At 35.7% G+C, this 18,507-nt stretch overlaps 1 protein-coding gene across 17 annotated transcripts in view; it reads left to right on the top strand.

Annotated features, from left to right (window-relative positions):
* NRXN1 (neurexin 1) overlaps positions 1 to 18,507 on the top strand; it is a 1,086,089-nt gene that overhangs the window by 778,996 nt on the left and 288,586 nt on the right. For all 17 annotated transcript variants that reach the window (XM_081833532.1, XM_081833535.1, XM_081833540.1 and 14 more), the window contains one exon: positions 6,146 to 6,327. In XM_081833532.1, the coding sequence (XP_081689658.1) occupies positions 6,146 to 6,327 (182 nt within the window). The remainder of the gene's footprint in view (positions 1 to 6,145; positions 6,328 to 18,507) is intronic.

Here is an 18,507-nt window from a genome sequence, read left to right as displayed (position 1 = left end):
AGAGAGAGAGGCAGAGGCAGAGGGAGAAGCAGGCTCCCCGCAGAACAGGGAGCCCGATGTGGGGCTTGATCCCAGGACTCCGGGATCATGACCTGAGCCGAAGGCAGACGCTTAACGACTGAGCCACCCAGGCGCCCCGCATGATTGGTGTTTAATAGAGTAGCACGTGTGCAGTGACCCTGTACAGTGTCATTCTGGGAAATTCCACTGGACAAAAGCAGGGTGCTCACAATTTTGACTTTTCCCATCTTTCTCAGTGTGCGTGGAATTTAATAAATAGTCAACAAACTGTCTTTAAAAAAAACTTAAAAATTGCCTTAATTCCTAAGAGTCTAGGATTCTGATGGAGCATGTGACTTGCTGTATATGAGAAGCCTCCTGTTCTATTTTGAATGTTGTTCGAGCTACTTTGAAAAGGCTTTCATTGTTTGGGAATTACTTAAACTCTTCTTGACTTTCTCTGCTCGGGTCTCCTGCAGACTACAGGGTTAGTATCAAAGCCACTGCAGTGACAGGTCATGTTTCTTGCCCTATTTCTTTTATTAAGGACTTATCTGCTTTCTTTCTCAAAGACATATAAGTAAAAATCCTGTGTCATTTTCTTTCTTTTTAGCCAGTTGTGATGCATTTGTCAATTCTACCAAGTCTGTGTCTTCCATAAAGAGTCTCAAATTATGATATATAGTCTTTATTTTCATTTTCTTTCCCTAGTATCTGTTCATCCTTAGATGAATAGTAGCATTGAGGGCTGGCTCTTAGTTCTCAGAGTCGGTAATTGTTGTTACTACTTTTCAGTTTAGAGTTGATTATATATTATGGGCAGGAACTCTTATTACTTATTCCATTCATCTCTCCTAGTTATAATGCCCACCTTTCCTGGGTTGTTAATGTTCCTATTATGAAACAGTAGTGCTCTTCATGAAATAATTCTTTGTGATCCTGCAAAGAATTTACAGAAACTTAAACTGTAATAAGTTGTTGGTTTAGTGTACATGTGAGTTTGTTAAGGTTTATTATTTTTTTAAGTTTCACCAGTTTAGAAATTTTACCGTGGTTGAAAACTTTTTTTTTTTTTGTCATAGAAAGTGACCTTCTCATTGTTTTTACTTTCTATGAACTTTACTCAAAAGAATGCTGTATAGGTAGAAATTGTTCAGAAAATTTAAATTTAACAATAGCCTCTTCACAAGGAGGAGTAAGAGGAGGAATAAAAACTCCTCTTACTTATAACTGTTTTATTTTAATTCCATCTGAGTACCTGGAAACTTCAAGGGGAAAAAAGTGTTATATCCCTGTTACATTTAATAAAATTATAATGGCCTGAATGTTCCATGTTGGCTACACAGTGACATTTGAAGAATTATAGGCTTTCAGAAAGGAACCTTTTATTCATATACTTATAAGTTAGAAACTAATCTATTTAGAGGTTATTATTCTTCATGTAGCAAGGATGTAGAGCAACCAGTAATCCAGCAGATCTATACATGCCCATTGTTTTTCTTTTTCAGGAAGGTTCAATCCATTTGGGGTAACATACTAACTTTTGCAGAAACAAATGAGGCTTAAGTGGGCACATTTAGGGAAGACATAGTTGGCCATAAGACAGGGAGGGGTGAGAGTCCTTTATGTAAATAGATGTTAAAAAAAATCTAAAAATATTTCTTTTTATAACATCACAGGCAGTTCAGACATTAGAAATAAGAGCCCATGTATAATGTTCACAAACATTTATTGCAGTGTAAAGTATGTTGACACAGATAAACTTGCATCTGGTGGAGGCAGCTCTGTTAATGAATTTGCAGTAATACAGATTTGCTGCATGACTTAAATGTGGAGATTGCTGAAAACCAGTTTAAGTTTGAGTCATCCATACATTCAGTGATGTGATGGATGTCGAGGTTAATTTGCAATAAATCCATTAGTAGTCATGGCACTGATGTGTCAGTGATTGTCATATAGAACCATGCATAAATAATAAAGGTGACACATTTCTTCACGTGCTTTTCTATGTTCCTAAAACGCTTGAAACGGTGATTAAGATGTACTGTTGCTGCACATTGAATTTACTTATATAATACAATAAAACATGTTTCTATAAAAATAAAATTAAAATAATAAAGCTAGACTGCAGTTCATTTTGTATAGACTTACTCCTTTATTTAACAGTTGAAGTGAATTTTTTTGCATCATGCTATAAATCTTACCATGCTAGATGTTTTATGATGATGAACTAATATTCTTTTTCTCATGAAAGCTGCCATGTGATGCAATTTAATATCCTTCTCATTGTCAAGTACTAGTGAATGTAAATAATAATATAATGGGTTTATGTGGAAAAATTGCTAATCCAAGGAATGAAATACTGAAGGGTTTAATAAGAACTAGGATGGAGGAAAGTCACCATTTCTTCAAAGGCATTTGGTTTTCACTCAACTTTGAAATGACTCAAACTTTTCCAAACTTATATTAAAACAAAACAACAATGTTGCAGTGTTGGTTATTTTATACTTTTTTTTGTTATTTTATATTTTTAACACATACGCAGACACACACACACATTTCCACCACACGCACCATCTGTTCTCTGTAAAATTTACTGGGCACTTACCACAGGCCAGGAATTGGACTAAGGTGTTACTGTTTGATATCTTATTTAATTTTGGTGGAAGCTCCATGAGGTAGATAGTGTCAGTATCCTCCTTTTTTCCAGATGGGATATCCAAGACTTAGAGTAAATAGGTTGGTCAAAGTCACTGTTGCTAGTAAATGATTCAGTTGGAATTTGAACCCAGGTCTGTTCAGAGCCTACATTCTTAATTTTTTAGCTGTCTGCTATAGTAAGTACATCATGTCCTTGTTCAGAAAAATGCATACTAAATGAAGTAGATTTTAAAACTGTAGTCATCTGACCCACTATATTTTATTGTGGGAGTACTGTCATATTTTTAAGGTTACTAGAATAGAATACACTTGTAATTTTCTATCTTGATAGAAAGGGGATTTAAGAACATAGGAGATTCTGTAGACTTTGATATGATTTTTTTTCCTTTTAAGAAAGCCAAGATGCTTATAGAGGTAGGGAGAGAGTGGCGGGGGGGTTGGAACTGGACATCTAATTCTCTCACTTAACATGGAATTATGCTGTTGAGTGCAATACAGTCCACTGTTGTGCATACAGAAGAAGAGGCAAAGGAGATTGCTTTCCAGATACATCTGGAGAAAAAAAGATGCTAGAAATAATTGCATTGTTTGGCACAAGGTAGTACAATTGTTTTTGCTTTGTTATGGTGAAACTTAAAGAACTGGAAAGTCGTTTTAAGGAAGACAGAGTAGTTAATAGCATGCTAGTCGCCAAGTCACTTATTGAAATATGAGATGAAATCAAATCTTGAGTAACGATGTTTGTATTGTGACATTTACGTTACTGAAAATATAAACCTTTAAATTATTATCCTCCCATTCTGTAGCTCAGCAACTAGAAACTTTCATAGTTCCCTAAGTTTTGGGAAGTATACCCTAAACTAAATGTTAATCTACGTATATTAAATGTTCTGTCATTTCACATTTACATGTTATTTTTCTTTTTTTAAAAGCATTATGAGGTGAAAGGTCAGTATATGATCATGAGGTGCAAATGTCACTTTATGGATATGAGACATTAGAATATGATAACAGTTGGCCTTGATAAATTCAGACTGACACATCCAATTAACTTTTTCTTGACTGTCTTGTTATGATAACAGAAACATTTCTGTAATAAAAAAAAAAAAAGTACAGCAGTAGGAGTCTGGATATTAGGTTTCCTACCAGCTCTGCCACTTAACGAAGGTTGCAACTTTAGATAACAAATCCATCTTTATGACTAAATTTCCTCAAATGCAACAAGGGGCTACTGCCTCCCCTGCTTTCCATCCAGGAATGAAGAAGGAATGAAAAATTATTGTGAAAGTGATATTTTTAATATGAAGAACCTCTATGGGACGTAAGATAGTTTGCTTTACACCACCACCTTCTTCTGGTGATTCTAGAAAACATCTGAATTCTTAGATATGTTTTACATTGTTATGCAGCATCTCTAGTTTTGAATATTTGTCTTAATTCATAGGAACTACATAGTCACTAGAGAACAAAGGTAATTAAAAGGTGCAAAATAAAAGTAATCAAATACCTACACTCAGAGTTCACCACCACAGTCTCCTGTTAAAGAAGCCTTCACTTTTATATAGTCTTGTCCAATTTTTATCAATGTAGGTTTTAGTGAAACATTTAATAGTTAATCATCTGAGAAAAATGACCAAGCTGAAAAATACTTATCAAATAGTTCTTGCTTATTAATATCCTGAGTAACAAGCTTCCGATGATGTAGAACATAAATGGTCCTGGAGGCTCCAGGATTTCTGATGCCCAAATCTCTACATTCTGAATGTTCTTTACTTGCATATTGACTGGTGCCTTTGAAGTACAACTTAACTATTTTCACATGAGAGAGAGAAACTACTTTCATGCATTAGTAACCAAAAAAAAAAAAAAAAAAAAAAAAAAAAAATATATATATATATATATATATATAGGGAATGCATAGCCTCTCTACCATTTCATTCTAACAAGATTCTATTTTATCACTTTTACATTTAATATTATCCTGACATGTTTCTGTTGTCATGTCTACATACCAAGGCTTTCTGAACCAGTCAGGCAGGAGGTATATTGCAGAGGGCTTGGGAGTTTCTGAAAGGCCTTTGGAAATGTTTCAGACAGACAACAAAGGGCAGTTGGCTCCAAAATACAAAAAGAGAAAACAAAATATTATCAGCTATTTAATTAAATATACTCAAACATGACATTAAGTCAACTTCATTCAATTTGTAAATTTGGTAATGGTAAAAATTTAATGTGTAGCAATCTTAAAAACATCCTGCTGTACACACACCTTTTACATATAAGCCTTACTCTTGGTAGAAGCTATTTTTCTATAAACACAAGATGCTTTGTTGCCTAGATTTTAATATTTACTCTTCCCACTTTCCTTACCATGTTTGCCTGGCACATAGTGGGAACACAATAAATATATATTGGCATCCTTTGTTATTGGAAGGCTATATTACCTTCTATAAATTATACCCTAATGACATCCATTCCTGGGATAACTTTGCAAGTATTTCTGTGGTCCTTTTAGTGTGAAGAAAGGTCTTTTCTCCTCTTTCTCTCCATATATATACATATATCTTTGCACATCTCTTCCAAATGTTCTGACTTAAAAATACCATTTTATTGCATTCAGTGAGAGAGATTTTGTTGTGGTGCAATGAGATAGGACTTCATTGCATTGGATGCTTAGTAAACTTGTTTGAGAGAAAACTCTTTTTAAAGTAAGATGGATAATTTACTGACATCAACACCATATAGTAAAATTTGAACACTCACCAAATGAGGCTATGATATTCTTAGTACTGTAAGACTAGCATTCACTTTCAGAAAAAAAAAAAAGGGTCTTTTTGTGATCCTGGATAGCTTGACAGCTACTAGATACTGCTTGTTAAATAAGATCTCACTTTTGTTGATGAGATCTATTATCTGACATGACTCCTGGGGTTTATGACTATTTATCCATTAGATATCATTTAGGTGAATACACCCTTTCCCTAGAAAAGTTGATTCGTGGTGTATTTGTGATTTGCTTCACTGTGCTGTATGACCCTGTCGCATGCACATGTAACTCTTGTTTCAAAAACAAGTTGATATATGTTTCTGCTCCATTTGGAAGCAGCCAAAGTCAGTGTTTCCTACTAAACTATTTCTTAAAAACTGGCAGGGAGAAATAAAACCCTATAAGATTCCATGCTTGTCCAACTCAGTGGAAAAAGTAGTAATCCCCCATTTGTTCTGAAACACCTGCTGGTAGGTTTAATGAGTATATTAAAAACTGAGCTGCCTGATATTTCTTCTAAAAATCCTCTGTTCTTTTTCTTGAGCCTGTTTGATTAAAATCTGTGATTTGCTCCCTGTTTTTGCCATAGTTTCATGTTTGTTTTTCATTTTTGCCATACTGTAAATTTAATCATTACTGATAAGTCAATGTAACAAATACAGGAAAGTTGTGTACCAGATGTATTTGGACTAATTGGTTTTGGTTTTTGTTTTCCAGCTGGGACGACATATATCTTTAGCAAAGGTGGTGGACAAATCACGTATAAGTGGCCTCCTAATGACCGGCCAAGTACACGAGCAGACAGACTGGCCATAGGGTTTAGCACTGTGCAAAAAGAAGCTGTATTGGTACGAGTGGACAGTTCTTCTGGCCTGGGTGACTACCTAGAGCTGCATATAGTAAGTACTTTAAAAATAAGATTCAACTTTCATTTTTTACTGTTAGTTTTTTTTTAATATTATCATAAATAACTTATAATTCTGCCTTTTGGAAGTTTCTCCTCCCCAGCAACCGGCACTTGGGTACAGAAAATAGAAATACACTTAAGAAGTAATAAGACTTTAGTCCAACTGCTGTTGCTAAAAATGTTCTTTACAATAGAAAATATATTTTTTGGTTGTTAAGTGTGAATTCCTCTCAATTCTCTGTTTAGAAGAAAGATTTATTTTGGTATGTTTTTAGTGACTTTAGGCAGACTTGCTAAAGTAATAAGCTGAGTTATTGCCTAGTTGATACTCTTCCATCTGACTAGAAGCATTAGTTGTAATACTGGTAACATCAACAGATCTGAACCCAGTGTCCTTATTTCTCTCTTCACTTAGAAAACAATTGTCTAAAGTTAACATGCAATGGATGGGAGAACAGGGAACTTCAAGGGTAATTAGGGGTAGAAAAGAAAATGGCAAAAATATTGTTTCTATGCTGTCTTATACTCATTTTGATACATAAGTATGAAGAAAATAAAATGGACTCAGCATTTATATCCTGGGACGATTCCTTTTTCCTCAAGCTCTAAGCCTACTATAAGAACTTAGCATATCATAGATGGCAAAAAAAAAAAACAAAAAACTTTTTTTTTAACCTTTTAAAGTTGCCATAACTGACTATAGCTTGGAGACTCTGCCCTATATCTCTGCATTCAAAGAGTTACTAATTTGTATAGTTGTAATTCTTTATCTCATTTTATAGCAATATTTGCACAGAAGTACATGGGGTCTCTCATTGTTAAGCGATATTAATATTTTACTGATATATAAAAGTAACAACCATAGGGAAGTGTCACATATTCAATAACTCTAATGGGTTCTTGTCATCATAGTTCTTAATTGAATATCTGTAATTTCTGGAAGGTTTCAAAAGTATATAATCTCTCCATTTCCCTTTTTATCCTTGAGGTATAGTTTATCTTTTCTGTCTCATGTGTTTATGTAAATTTGTTTCATTTTGCTTTTGTCTATCCCTATACGTTCTCCCTTTACCAGCACCCATGCCTCAGAAGACAATTTGATTAGGTCAACATGTTCTTTTCTCCTAGAAACTGGCCTTCAGGCCTTCATCCTAAAATGATTAGGAAAACTATCAAACACCAAAATACATGATCACAGACTTTTGCAGGGTCTTAATTTTCAAAATTTTATTCATTTATTTTCTTAATCTTAGTTTTCCATTAGACTTCTAGAATTTCCATTTAGCTGAGTAGGGGTTTACACTGACCATAAGAGCTGAATTCATTGCTAATCTTAGAAAAAAAGGGAAAAACAAAAAAAACAAAAACAAGAAAACACCTTAGCACGACCATTATCGAACCGTCATAAATTTTCAATTCAAAATGCAGTTGTCAAATGGGAACCCTGGGAAAGTAATTTCAACTGCCTTTCAGCAAATATCTAACAATCAAAATCGAAAGCATCTGGATTTTTATGGCATCATAAATAAATGATCAGTTGAGATAAGCTTAACTAGTGCAGCAAGGAATCTTGCTGTTTAGAGTAATCTCAACTTTCTAAATGTATTTGCTCCATTCTGATTTACGAGCCTTGCTACTTCAAAAAAAAAAAAGAAGAAAAGAAAAGAAAAAAGAAATAAGAAAACAAGAGCTTTCCCTCCTGAAAGAAATTACTTATTGATCCATCACCAATTACACATTTACCCTGAGAAAAGGTTCTACAGTGATCACTCTCAAATCGTAAGGGGCTATGTTATTGAATTACTCAAACCACTGTTGTTTGTTTTATGGTCAGAGGGTTTTAGTCTACAAGAATGGGTATTTTTTTTTTTTTTCCAATTTTGATCAAATGTGGGCTTAAGAGTCCCTCCATACGTAATGGATTGACTTTCTAGGTGTCCATAACAGCCCAGTACCTTCCACAACTCCTTTACTTGCTGTGGATTTCTGACAGCTGTCCTCTGAGGGCCTCCTTCTTTCTGAATCTCCTCGTTGGTTTGCCTACCTATTCACTTTAGGTTCAGTCTTTGTCTCAATACCTTCTCCCTCTTGGATTTGCTATCTTCAGACTTTCACTTGATCTGAGAGCCAGTCCTTGACTGGGAAATGGAAAATGTATATTGGTTCCCTGGGCTTACTGAACCTTACCCTTGTTGGTCATCCTTATGCCTCCTGTCTCCATTACTAGCATCTGTCTTAGTTCAAATCTGGCCAACTAAAACTTATCTCCCTCCCTTTTCTCTCATTGCCGACAAGTGGTGATCAGCTGTTAATGACTCAGCAAGTCGCTTATATGGAGACAAGTTCACTTCTTTCCATGTTTCAACATACAAACCAAATAAACACAAGACCAGGGTTGTTTTGTTTTGTTTTGTATTTTACATTATTGAGGTTTACTAATGTAACTCCTATAATGTTGGGTACTGGGAAGAGGAAGAGGAAGAGGAGATAGAAATTTAAAAAGGCTAGGGGAGGGGAGGAAGGGAGGGAGGGAGAAAAAGAAGGAGGGTGGGAGTATAAAAGAAGGGAAGGAGGAAGAAAAGAGAAGGGGAATGAAGTGTCCAGGGACCAAAGTTGTTAACAACGGGTGATAGAAGTATTCTTAATAATAATACTTAAATTTGAGAATATTCAGACCCTATTTTATCAAATTATTTAGGTACCCTTCAGTCTGTGCCAATTTCCCTCAAGTCATTTCTTCTGCTTCTTTCAAAAATGGAAATTTGAAAGGAAAACAAGATTTGTAGTTTGTTTATTAGTATTGTTTGATTTTGGCTTATGAATGTACCTGATTTAAAAATTAACCTAATACCATACATGATACGTTTTATCTGTAAAAGTTAGTTATTATTATCCATTGAACTCCAGAAAAACTTCTGTAAACCCTCAAGGTCAGCCAAATATAAATTGTACTAATCTTTAAGAATTTTATTTCTACCCTTAATTAGTAAATTAACCAGTAAGTTGGTTGTACTCCTCAAAAGGTGCTATGGTCTTGCTGAAATGTACTATGCCATTTCAGTTAGATAAGTTTTAAAATATGATTGGCACATAATTTTGATGAAGATGTTAATATTTGACATCATCCCTTTTTATCAGAATGATCATGTTTGATTTTTACTTGAAAATATAATCATATTTTAATTTTGATTAATTGTACCTTTAAACTATAATAACTTGGAACAAAATGGTTTTTGATTCAGGTGGCCTAGTTTTTATAGATTTTTTAAATTATATTAATATTAATGCTACTACTGTTAACCTCAAAGCCATATGATGTTGCTATTGAAATTTGTGAGGTGTTAGGAGGGATGAGGGCAAGATAAACACATGAAGTGAGGAGCAATTAATTAGCGTAGAGCCTAGAATACAGGTACTCAAATATTTTCTGAAGTAATAAATGAATTAATGAATTATATATTGAAAATATGATGGCTTAGGCGAAGAATAGGCAGTCAGCTTTTCATTAGTTAATGTGAAGTCACAGATGCAGTTTAGTTTCTATGTATCTGAGAAAGTCTTTAAGACTTGTTTGTAACATAGAAAAAATGTAGCACTTGATATGCAGTAGCTATATTATTGAAAAGTTGCATATTTTTATTGATGTCTGAATCTTCAAGTGAGAATTGATTATAGTAGTTGATGGTTTAAATTAAGGAAGTGTGTGGTGGGAATTTTTGTTGTATGAATGATTATCTCTCTTTAGTAATTATCTCATTTATTGTAACTTACCTTTATCATGAATTGTTCTCCAGTCATTTCATATCTGCCCATTATTTTCCAATAGAGATAAACTGTCTAATGGCAGAGAACATAATTTGATAATAATGATGGTTAATAAGAAACATAACATAATATAGAATGTGGCTTTTCAATGTTCATTTCAGTACATGCTTGAAGACTTTCCAGAAAGATTTTCTGAGCAACTAGTATGGCCCAGGCCTATGTTAAGCTCTATGGATACAAAAATAAATGAGCTTACCACTTAATAGTTATCTCAGTAAGTATTTGTTGGATGAATGAATGAATGAGTCAAATGGGATCCTGATCACCAGGTAGCTTAGATTATTTATGGTAAACATACTTTGTCCCAAAATGACTCTATCTGGGTTCATCTCCATTTCTTCCTCTTGCAGTTTTAACTTTCTTATCTGTATATTCGTAAGAATATTAATAGATGATAGCTTTTTACGATAAAGAATATAAAGAAGTGACTTCTAAGCTGTAGGGTGTTATACATATTTAAATTAGTCATGTTGAAGATTATTTAATCAATATTGAGTAAAAAAATTCTTAGAAGCAATAAGCAAAAAAAAATCTAATTTATTTTAAAAATCAATTTATAAGATATATCTAGAAATGTTACTAGTGTTGCCACTCTAGAGAAAGCATCGCGTATACATCAGTCTGGCAACATTAATTAGAGATTACTTAACCCCTCTTTGATTTACAGAAGAAAGCCAGTGCAAATGTGCTCATTCACTGCCATGAATATTAACGTGTGCATCGGTTCTGACCAGAGGAAATGTGTGGAGGGTGGTGGGAGAGGATGAGGGAAGTGTTCTTTGAAATTCTTTCATCTTGGGAGCATGAAAGAGCATTACAAATTTGATTAGTGAATTGTTGTACATATTTGCCTTAAGTGTTTCTTCTTTGTGCTTTCCTAGGTCAGAAGCCTTATTTTTGAAACCCAGCTCTTAATTGATTTTGATTTAGAAATACACCTTTTGATCAGTGGTTTTAGTATAGACTAGAAGCATAATATATTTAGAGTTAAAATATGACTTGTCCCAAAATAACTTATCGCTATCAGTGACAAGTCAACACTTTCTCATCTTTCTCTGCATCTCTACATTTTATATTGCTTTAATATTTTCTGTTTAATAAATAAATATCATTTAATGTTTTATACTTTATAATACTGCTTTATTAAAACTAAATTTAAAAACATTTTAAAGTCAGTAATTATATACGAGTGCATACCTCTATCAATAAGATAAAATCCAGTTAGTCCTTCATGAGTTTAAATTATGTTCCATCTGAAATTTTTTTTCTAACCAACAGATTCACCTATTTTGAGAGTTTTCACTTTGTCATATGATATTTAAATTTGACCCTGTTAATCATATCAGTAGATATTTTATTTGGTTTTGTTTTCCTGGTTCTTACATGAATTAAAGAACATGTGGCTTTTTTGGCTAGTATTTTGAAAGAAAGAATAAAATGATGTCATTTTACTATGTGTTGTAAAATTCTTGTTCAAGCTTCTAAGGTATGAAGGATGTAGGTTATTTTGGGGGAAAATGGGAGAAGTGATGGTCATAGTTATGTTGGATTAAGTGCTATCCCAGTATTTTAAAACAGTCTCTATTTTGGGGACGGGTGTGGTCAAGTGCATCAATACAGACTACTTCTCTTCTCCTTTCCTCTTGCAAAGTAAATTCAATCTCTCATTTTATGATTTACTGGTTGTTACCTTTGGTGCATCAGTAACTCTCTGAATTTGATTTCTAGATTTCTAGAATTATTTCCTTCTTTGAAATTCTATTGCTGTGAGATTTAATAAGAGAACCAGAACAACTATCTCTGCACATACCTCCTCAGTCCATGCACTTATCAATTAGACTTATTTTCCTGTCTCTATTCTGAATAACTTCCAGGCCATTTTATATACTTATATCAGGTTAATTTGCTAAAATGTTTCTTTGATGCACTGATTTCTCTATTAAACACACTGATGCCTCCCAACTATATACAGGTAAAGTCACAGTCTATGCTTAATATTTAATGTCCTCAACATTCTGATCTTAATTTTCATTTTCAGGTCCATTTTCCCATAATTCTATACTTAGCTTTCTACCCCAGTGAAATTTATTAATCCATTTTTTAATTTTTAAAAAATTTTAAATTTTACTTATTTATTTATTTATTTGAGAGAGAGAGAGAGAGTGTGTGTAAGGGGAAAGGCAGAGGGAGAGAGAGAATCTTAAGCAGGTTCCATGCCCTGAGATCATGACCTGAGCCGAAATCAAGACACTTAACTGACTGAGCTACCCAGACGCCCCTGTTAATCCATTTCTTTTTTAAATGAACTTCTTGTCATTTCTCTATATCTAATTCTGTCCAGATAGTTTCTTCTCATTTCTGTCTCACTATCTGGATTCTGCTCAGTCATAGGCTTCTCTGTTCCAATGTTGGGTGTTTTCAGGGTTGTCCCTGGGATCTTGTAGCCTCCTGAGCTAGCAGGAAGAAGTCTAGGGTTCTGGAATCTCCTTGGAAGAACTGTTGAAACAATGCCTGAGGCATTACGTGGGTAGAGAAAATCTTATGCATAGTTTCTGCTCCAACCAATGATCACTCCTCTTCTTGACCCATTACTTTGTGGTGGACCTCAAACTATTTTACAAAATAGCTTCAAATCCGTTCTCAGTTAGGCCCTGACAAGTTGCCATAGCAAGTCATCTTTTCTTATGCCAAGCTGCCAGAACAAGAGACCTCTTGTTGAATCCTTTCTAACTACTGGCATTACTTCCATTTCTTCTGTAGCTATTTTTCAAAGCCTATTTTCAAATAACATCTCTTTTGGTTCATTCAGCACATCATTATTGATCACCTTTGATGAAGTTCATACTGTATTAGTTATCTATTTCTGTGTAATAAATTTACCCACAATTTAGTAGCTTAAAACAGAAAGCATTTATAATCTTATATGAGCTTAGGAATTCAGGAGAAGTTGAGCTAGTTATTAAGAGATACCCAGGAGAAGACATGGTTAAGATCTCCCATGCTCAGAACATATCTGATATGTTTATTCTTATGATCCAGACAGCCCACATGTCTGAGGAAGAAATGATAAACAGCAATGAAAGCATATGAAAACAAGTTATTAAGGATTCTGGCTTTGCAGAAGTCTAAACACAATATAGATTGAAGGAAAAAGAGTAATGAAGACATTGCTTGAGGGTTAAGAACTAGTTTAGGGAATGCATCCTGAATTAGAAGTCATTCGTACACTGATCAGGAAAACTCCCTTTATTGCCAAAAAGCACTGAAAGCCATAAGCAAAATGCATGAAAGTAATAGTTTAAAAATGCAAGCAGCATAGCAAACATGTCTGCCACAGATCAGGAAACAAGATGAAAGTGAGACTATGGCAATGTAGTCCTGATGTTGGGCCACTGTAGACACAAGCAGCTCATTTCAGCAAAGGAAGGAAATGACCTAGGTGAATATACCTAGGGGACACTCAGGTTAATAGTAGGCATAAATAATCTATTTTTTAAATCAGGAGGAAAGAACTGGAGATAATATTCACTGGGCTTAAGAAAATTATTTTGATGAAAACAAATACTGTCAGAGCTGTGAAATCCAATTTATGTTGTCCTTAGGAGTTTTGGGAGGTAGTATGCTGGACCTCAGGAGTCTTAGGTCAAGACAGAGGAGGACTGTACCCTCCTGGAGACCAAGAGGACTAGCTGTTTAACTTTCTGCCGACAAACACAGCCCTGGAAGAACATTCTGCCATTATTACGCTTCCGAGAAGACGCTTTCATGGTGGGCTCTTCCTATCAAGAAAAACACTTCCTCCTGAACCTTCCTGCCCAACGAAGAGTAGAAATACAAGATTGGCAGACCAGAAAAGCTCTTTGGTGAAAGATTAAAATTTAATGGGCTCTTAGGGCTTTTTGGTCTATGAAAATAAGTCGATCTTAATATTCTTAAAATTCTACTCTGAATGTTAGCTAGGAAATGTAGACTGCTCACTCCCAAATACACATCTTCAGTCCTCACTTCCCTTTTGATCGCTATACTCAGCATTTCCAGCTGGATGTCTCATGGACACCTCAAACTGAAAAAAACTGAAGTCACCATCTCCCAACCATATGCCCATCTCACAATCACAGATTAAAACCTGACATCTCTTGCATGCTTACTCTTCTGACTAATCTGTTTCTCACCAAATTCCAGAAATGTTTCCATAATATTATGGAGGAGTTTCAAATTGGTAGACTGAACAGGGAATCTGTGCTCATCCCTGACCAGTCTTGCAGCAGGTAAGAAGTTGAGACACAGTCTCGCAGAACAGGGAGGGAAGGGGTACAGTCAGTCATGGGTAGAGTGCTGGGATCCGTGCCTGACTCTACTTGTTCCCCTCCCCTTTTTTAAAAGATTTTATTTATTTATTTTAGAGAGAGCGTGAGTGGGGAGAGAGGCAGAGGGAGAGGGAGATGCAGACACCCCGCTGAGCAGGGAGCCCGATGACCCTGGAATCATGACCTGAGTCAAAGGCAAATGCTTAACCGACTGGGCCACCCAGGCGCCCCCTCCCTGCTTTTTTTCACTAGGAAGTGTTGTTTCCGTTTATCAAAATTGTGTATACAGACACAGTCAATTGTCTGGAAAAAAAATTGGCAAAATACCTTTTACTATTTTTTTGTAGTCTTTTTACTCTCCCCTGTTTTTGTTAGCAATTTTGTGACCCGTGTAAAATTTTGGATCAGAGTAAAGTGATTAAGTTCCAATGGCCCATTCTTCATTCGTGTTGGACAGTGAGATACTGAGCAGCAGTAAGCATCAAGAGAGCAAGGACTTTGATCTATTTTGTGCAGCTTTGTATTCCCAGAGCCCAGCTTAAGCTTGGAATTTAGCAAATGACAAAAAAAAAAAAAAAAAGTTGAAATAATCTTTTGGTTCTACAAGTTCTGCCAATTTAAACTGCATGTGTGCATTCTGAAAATGTTCTAGGGCAATAGGTCAGTGCTGCTCCGGTCAAGGGCATTATCTCCTTCAGGAGCAATCAGTTTATATTTAACTTCTTTGGGGTGAGTTACAGATGCAAATGTGAGCTAACTACTAGCATATTTCCAATATATTTGTTGCATCTTTATAGATTGGTATCTTGAAGCAAGTGTCTGGTGAACCACACCTTAACTGGTTCTGTTGGGGAACTACTGATCTATAGTACAAATAGCTCAAACTCCTCAGCTGGCCTCAGTGAGTACTTACAATCTGGGCTTATTTTCCAGCTCCTGACATGGCTACTTCCACTGCAACTCACACATATTCTTTCTTTAATTCATGCATTTAACAAACCTTTCTATTTTATTTTTCCCCACAAGCACCTTTCAAGGCACTGGAAATACAGAGTAAAGTGAGGCCTGGCTTTGCCGTTATGTAGCTTAGAATTTAATAAATAAATCTCATCTTGTGATACATTAGCCACAGAATACAGACATAGGCTGGTTTTTCAAACCTTCACGTCATAAAGGCACAATTAAAGGTTTTTAAACTCTATGAAGCCCTCTTTAACGTGCTTTTGATAAAAGCAATTAATAATCTCATAACTAATCCTAAGTTTACATATGTTATCCCATCCAATATTTAGAAAAACCCTATGAGGAAAAACCATTGTCCTCATTAGGTTAATGAGGAAAGAAGGCACCAGACAGCTGGTGAGTAAAGCCAAAATTTGAACTCAGACAGTCTGACTCCTGGGCCTTCCGTGTGTGGGGCAGGGAGGAGGAATACAGGAAGCAGTCTCTCCTCAGGTTACACCCAATGACTCTGCTGAATCCAGTTTTATAAAGTCAGACAACTTTAGCTCTTAGCATACCACACATCACATGAATTACTGAGCATTCCAGATACCAGCTACATAAACCATCTTCTAGTTTAAATAAATGCATAGAAAGTTACCTGGTTGACTAATTGCTTCAACCATTTTGTAATTAGCTAGCCAGCTTTTGTAATTAGTCTGACTTGTAAAGGTGGGGCATACATATTTCTAAAGGCAGAGAAACGCGATTTTCAAAAAAAAATCTGTACCGGTAGTGAAATGACGGTCAGCAAACAGACTTCCAGAGAGCTTTTGTTCATGCTTGCTTCTCTCTCCGAAGTATTCCTACTTCCTCCCACTCCTACCTGCCCTCCTCTCCTTCCTAGTCTGGTGCATATTTTATTTGTCTGTATCATATATTGCATTTATATGTGACGCTTTCCTTGGTCCCCTAGGGCAAAACTAATCATGTCCTTCTTGGTACTACCATAGCACTGTTTTTAATGCTCTTTTTTTTTTCAAGAAACAGATTCTTTTTTTTTTTTTTTTTTTAATGCTCTTGTATTACTGACCAACTCGCAGCTCTTTCCTTCTGTGTCCTTCCAGCTCATTAAGTTGTGAACTCTTCAAGGTCACTGACCATATATTATATATCTTTATATCTCTGTATTTTGACACTAGTACAGTGCTTATTAATACACGTTAATAATATTTATTGATGAAACCATGTGCATGTGTGAGTGAGTGGAGCCTTTCTTTTTGGCTTGTGGCCTCCCCATCTCGTTCCCCGCTCCCCCTCCCCCCACCCCAGGTTGGTAGTTTTCCACTGAAGTACACGACCTCACAAGAGGAGTGCTCTTCTTGGAGCACAGTATGAAGTAGACTCCCAAAGGATAATGGTGAAAGCATGTGACACTGTCCTGGGACTCCCCATTTACAATCCGTGGAGGCTTACACACTCCAGGCAGAGGCCCACGTGCTGAGGCCTATCACAAAATGGTCTCATTATCCACATGGTATTCTCTGAGGGCAGGAAGAACGACTTTCGTCTTAGATCGTTGACCAGCGCCACTTTCAGGTTCAAATATTCCAAATAGGTAGTCACTTCTCTGAGATTTAGTCTAGGCGTGCCTTTTATCTGCTGTCTGTATTATTTTGGGTATTTATATAAAAACGTCTCTGATACATTTCCCTGCATTCTGACTTGATGAGAAGAGATGAATCCAACTGGAGAAAAAGAGAGAAAGAAAGAGAAGAAGAGAAAGAGACAGAGAGAGAAAGCTAGCAAGCCAGCCCTCAGTGGTAATCAACTTTAGTTGATTATGGTGTGGAGGGTAATCAACCTTCACTACTCTGGCAATTTGACCATCCTCTTTTTTTTCCCTCCTGCTGTGCTAACCTCTGACATGTGCTTAAATGATGGAGGTGAAATTGATTATTTGTTAAACGAGCTTTTAAAAATGATTTTAATTAATATATATTAAATGTTTGAAGGTACTGTTAATTATCTTAAGTAGGGTTAAAATTTCCCTCTGAAATCATGCTTACCCTGTTCATTTGCTTAGTAAGAACAACAACAACTAAACAATACTATTTAGCATGTATTGAATGCTTGCAATGGACCGAACACTAAACACTTTGCATAAAAATTATTTAATATTCACACTAACCTATTGAGGTATGAATTATTATCTCAATTTTACAGATGAGCAAACTGCATTTTTAAATAATTGACCCAAATCACATAGCCAGTTCTGACTTCAAAGCCCCGTTTTTCTTTTGTGCAAAGGAAGTTTCAGGCTAACTCAGGTACTTTTTCAAATGATCATGCAAACCAATTTACTGATCCTAAGGCACTGAGTCTTTACTGTGCATTGCACTGTGAGATTCCTTAAGCATGGGCACAAGGTGGAACTTCTGTGTCCTTCAACAAGAATTCACTAAATAACAGTACCATGGCAGAACACACGATATTTGGTATTAAAACTCCTTTAATGGGTGGAATTAATAGGTGTTGTTGCTATTTTTTGAGTCGCGCCTAAATGTCGGGCTAAACTAATACTGCTACAAGACTATTGGTCTTCCGTGGAGATGAATCTAAAAATAACCTGCAATACTCTGGAAGCTGGCGGGAGTAGCAGCTTCCAGCCTTTTCCCGGGTTCTAAAGCTAATGCCTAAAGCCTAGACAGCTTGTCCTACTTTTTTTTTTTTTTTTTGAGTAGAGTCTCTGTGTATCTCAGCATGTAAATGAGTGGGGGGGAGATAGGGAATATATCTATTGCTTGTATTTCTTGCTGATTGGACATCTTCCTGACAGAAGTCTTCAAAGCAAAAGTATGTCATCCTGTTCATTATTGTTAATTAGCAGTAAAAGCCAGGCTTTGGAGGCTGCGTTTCCCACAGAGCATCCGCAGAGAAATGGGGCTGAAATTTTAGCAGTTACATGTGAAGTGGGCTCAGGCAGCCTGCCATGTAGGTTTCAGAACTTTTGTTCATTTGCTCTTTAAAGGACAGGCATTGCAGAGAAATTTCACATTTGGAAATGGGTTGTAAATTCTAGCCTTCGCCCCCCTCCC

This window comes from Leptonychotes weddellii, chromosome 10 (assembly GCF_054177405.1).
Source record: "Leptonychotes weddellii isolate Sample4059 chromosome 10, ASM5417740v2, whole genome shotgun sequence".
NCBI lineage: Eukaryota > Metazoa > Chordata > Mammalia > Carnivora > Phocidae > Leptonychotes > Leptonychotes weddellii.
The sequence above is the reverse complement of the archived record's forward strand: the minus strand, read 5'-3'. Positions and strand labels throughout refer to the sequence as shown.